Genomic DNA, 3,390 nt, shown 5'->3' with positions numbered 1-3,390 from the left:
CCTTGATCCTATATGAATACAATGAATGAATTCGATCTTCAATTTAAAATATTTACACTAGTGGATACCACAAAATCTTATGTTATACTTAATGAAAGTACGAATAAACACACTAGTGGGTCACTTTCATTAAGCTTTGAGTTCCATTGGTAATGTTTAAACTTTTGAGAAAGGCTTCACAACCTTGAAAACAAAAACGCTTTCATTTTGCATATCATTGCACATTTAATATTTGTAATAGATTAGTAGTGTATGAATATATTTTTTATGAGGCTCTTATTTTTAAGTATAGATGTAGTACTTAAACGACAAATGTGTTTTAATGTTTTGAAGTAATATTTATGTGACAATGTGTGGTATGTGCAAATTTAAGAAAAAAAAATATTTTTCTTAACGGGTTATAACGGGTCGGGTCACTTTACCCGTTGGGTAAAGTGACCCGACCTGTTAAGGACCCGTTAAGGTAACGGATGTGACACGACACGACCCGTTAAGATAACAGGTGTTACACGAAAACAACACGAACACGACTGACACGATCCGTTTGCTAGGCCTACATGCTAGGCTCTCCAGACTCAAGATTGCATCCGGCTTTCCGTTAATTAAAGTAGTTTAAAATAGAATACGGCATTTTAAAAAGAAGAAGAAACTGGCACATCAGTACACCAGCTAACTAGTATAATAGATTGCGTGATCAGTTAACAAGGAAGCAGAAGAAAAAAGAGAACAAGTACCACAAATCCAGGAAGCTTCCTCTATATACTTTTCTGCAAACCAGATTCCATTTTTAGAACCATACCTCACTTGGTATTAACAAGAAAGCCAAAAGCAAAGGAAAAATGCATCGCATTTCTTCCTTTTCAATCTCTTTGTGCGGCTTCTTGTTTTTCCTGATGATTCCTCACGAAAAACTCTCCGCCGTTGCAATATCCGTTGACATAATCACCCAAACCTGCGAAAAATGCGCAGCTGAATCCGACGTGCTTAGCTACAACGTTTGTGCAGCTTCTCTTCAAGCAGTGCCTGTCAGCCATGTGACTAATCTTCAAGGACTGGCAGTGATAGCAATGGAGCTGGCACTGCACAATGCAACCAACACGCTTTCGACCATAAAGGAGTTGTCGAATAACAAAAGTTTGGATCCTTTTGCTCTGGTTTGCTTGAAGGATTGCTTGCAGCTATACTCGGACGCGATCACAACGTTGGCGGATGCGATCGGAGCATTTCTGAGTGAGGATTACGGCACGGCGAATACCTGGGTGAGTACAGTCATGGAAGCAACAACTACATGTGAGGGAGGGTTTAAGGAGAAGGAAGGTGAAGTGTCTCCATTGACAAATGAGAATTACAATCTTTTTCAGTTATGTGATATTGTACTCTGCATAAGTAACTTGCTTAATTACTCAAAGTCTACAGCAACTTGATTATTTCTCAGGTGGAATAAGAGCTCTGCAATTATCTGGATTTTTAATTCTTCAGTACATGATTTTTTATTTATTGCACAAGCGATATTGATGGAAAGGAAAATTGAGCTCGGAATTCGGGTGCAAGGGGTAAATGTCTTAGCCATCTGAGTTACATTTCTTTTCCTTTGCATGTACCCGTTATATGCAGCTAAAGAAACATACTTTGTGTTGTACTATGATCCTAATAATCAAATTAACTGTAACATTTTCTCTGTATAATCGTATGTAAAACTAAGTTTTTGGACATTAAATTAAAGGTGGTGCCATCCACACTCTCGTTTTTACTTCTCACACATCCCTTCGAATTTTCGGCCATTGGATTTGATGAATTGAAGAAGATTAATGACAAAAAAAATTTAACAAATGTGTGTGAGAAGTAAAAACTTAGACGTGTAGATGGTGAGATAATAAAACGAATGTAGCATCATTGTCTTGATTGCTATTTGCTAATTGGTTTTGGAGTGGAAGGTTTGCCCACATATTAAACCATCACTCAATTAAAATTGGCCGCATGTTGGCCTAAAAAATTCGTCACATGTGAGAGGGCGTATGAGATTGTACGTTGAAGGAAAAATTTGGCTAAACTAAGATCATTTGAGCAACATACATAGAGCTAATTAACAATTGAAAGGCGGAAGCATGTTCATATGCACTTCAAACAAATCTTACGCATGATATTCAAAGGCTACTTGTGTGGTGAACCAAGACTCAATTTAGATCTACATAGACCTGTAAACGGGTCGGGTTTATTAGGTTTGGGTCGGGTTCAACCCGACCCGTTAAGCTAACGGGTCATCCGAACTCAACCCGTTAAGCTTAACGGGTCACCCGAACCCAACCCGTTAAGCTAACGGGTCACCCGTTTCAACCCGTTTCACCCGTTAACCTTTTTTTTTTTTTTTTTTTTTTCCCACGAATAAGCTGCTTTGACAGCATAAATGTAAGCCAATCCACAACTTCCCTTCTTGACCTCCATTTAAAGTTGGCACTATTGAAGCTCTCGATTCCGTGCACTTGCAAAAACTCCTCAGAAACAACATAGAACATGTGCCTAACACTCCTCTTAGTACCCACAACTGCAAGAATGGATTCTCCAGAAGAATCCTTCAAGAAATAGTGAACCACACGGTTGCCCATCTCTTGCGAAACAAAGTGCTCTTTCCACTCCACGAAAAAGTGACAATTTCCAGGCATTTTGACCTAGTGCACAAAGAGGGCTTGACGAAACACCAGAAACCTACTTCAAGTTCTATTAAGACTGTTGAAATTACACAAAAGTCCTTACTAACGGGTCTTAACGGGTGGTAAACTGGTTTTGCGGGTTCACCCAAACCGACCCGTTAACCACCCACCCGAATACTAATTTTAACGGGTCGGGTCGGGTCGGGCCGGGTTAACGGGTCGGGTGAAAAATGCCAGGTCTAGATCTATAAGAAATAGTTGAGAATTCATGATAGTAGATTTCTATTTGCATGGGCAAATGCTAATCGCCCAAGAGAGGCCCTTCATTCTTTTGCTTCTTTCTCCATGGATTCCTGATGAATAAAATCTCCAAAGTTTCCAAGGGAGGAAACCTCTAATTTCTCCATAACAAGGCGAGAGATGTGAAGAGGAGATGAGTAACCTAGGAGGAAGATTCATGCTAGTGAACTTCCTCCTTGGGGCCGGCTATGGTGAAAGGAGATGAGAGTTTTTGGTTTCTCTTCATTAGCAAACCTTGGGGTTATGACGCATCATTAAATCACCAAAGACGTACCCACAAGATAATTGTGGTGACTCGGGTCACATGACTACTTTTTATTATTTCAACTAGTGAGTTCTCATATAACATGAGTACAAGAACTCCTCTTTCATGGGCGGAGCAACCCACAAGGCTAAGGTGGGCTATAGCCTAGGGAGGTTTTTTGTAAGTGTAATGTTATCC

At 39.8% G+C, this 3,390-nt stretch overlaps 1 protein-coding gene across 2 annotated transcripts; it reads left to right on the top strand.

The window, feature by feature from the left end:
• The first annotated feature begins 719 nt into the window (after positions 1–719).
• Positions 720–1,685, top strand: LOC126626607 (putative invertase inhibitor). Of its 2 annotated transcripts, XM_050295979.1 has the most exons (2): positions 720–1,317; positions 1,436–1,685. In XM_050295979.1, the coding sequence occupies exons 1-2, from the start codon at positions 840–842 to the stop codon at positions 1,513–1,515; spliced, it is 558 nt and encodes a 185-aa protein (XP_050151936.1). In that variant the 5' UTR covers positions 720–839; the 3' UTR covers positions 1,516–1,685. The 2 variants fall into 2 exon arrangements, with proteins under 2 accessions (XP_050151936.1, XP_050151935.1); XM_050295978.1 differs by having other exon boundaries at positions 723–1,464.
• Positions 1,686–3,390: the final 1,705 nt, after the last annotated feature.

This window comes from Malus sylvestris, chromosome 6 (genome assembly GCF_916048215.2).
Source record: "Malus sylvestris chromosome 6, drMalSylv7.2, whole genome shotgun sequence".
Lineage (NCBI taxonomy): Eukaryota > Viridiplantae > Streptophyta > Magnoliopsida > Rosales > Rosaceae > Malus > Malus sylvestris.
This window is presented reverse-complemented; position numbering and strand designations above follow the sequence as displayed.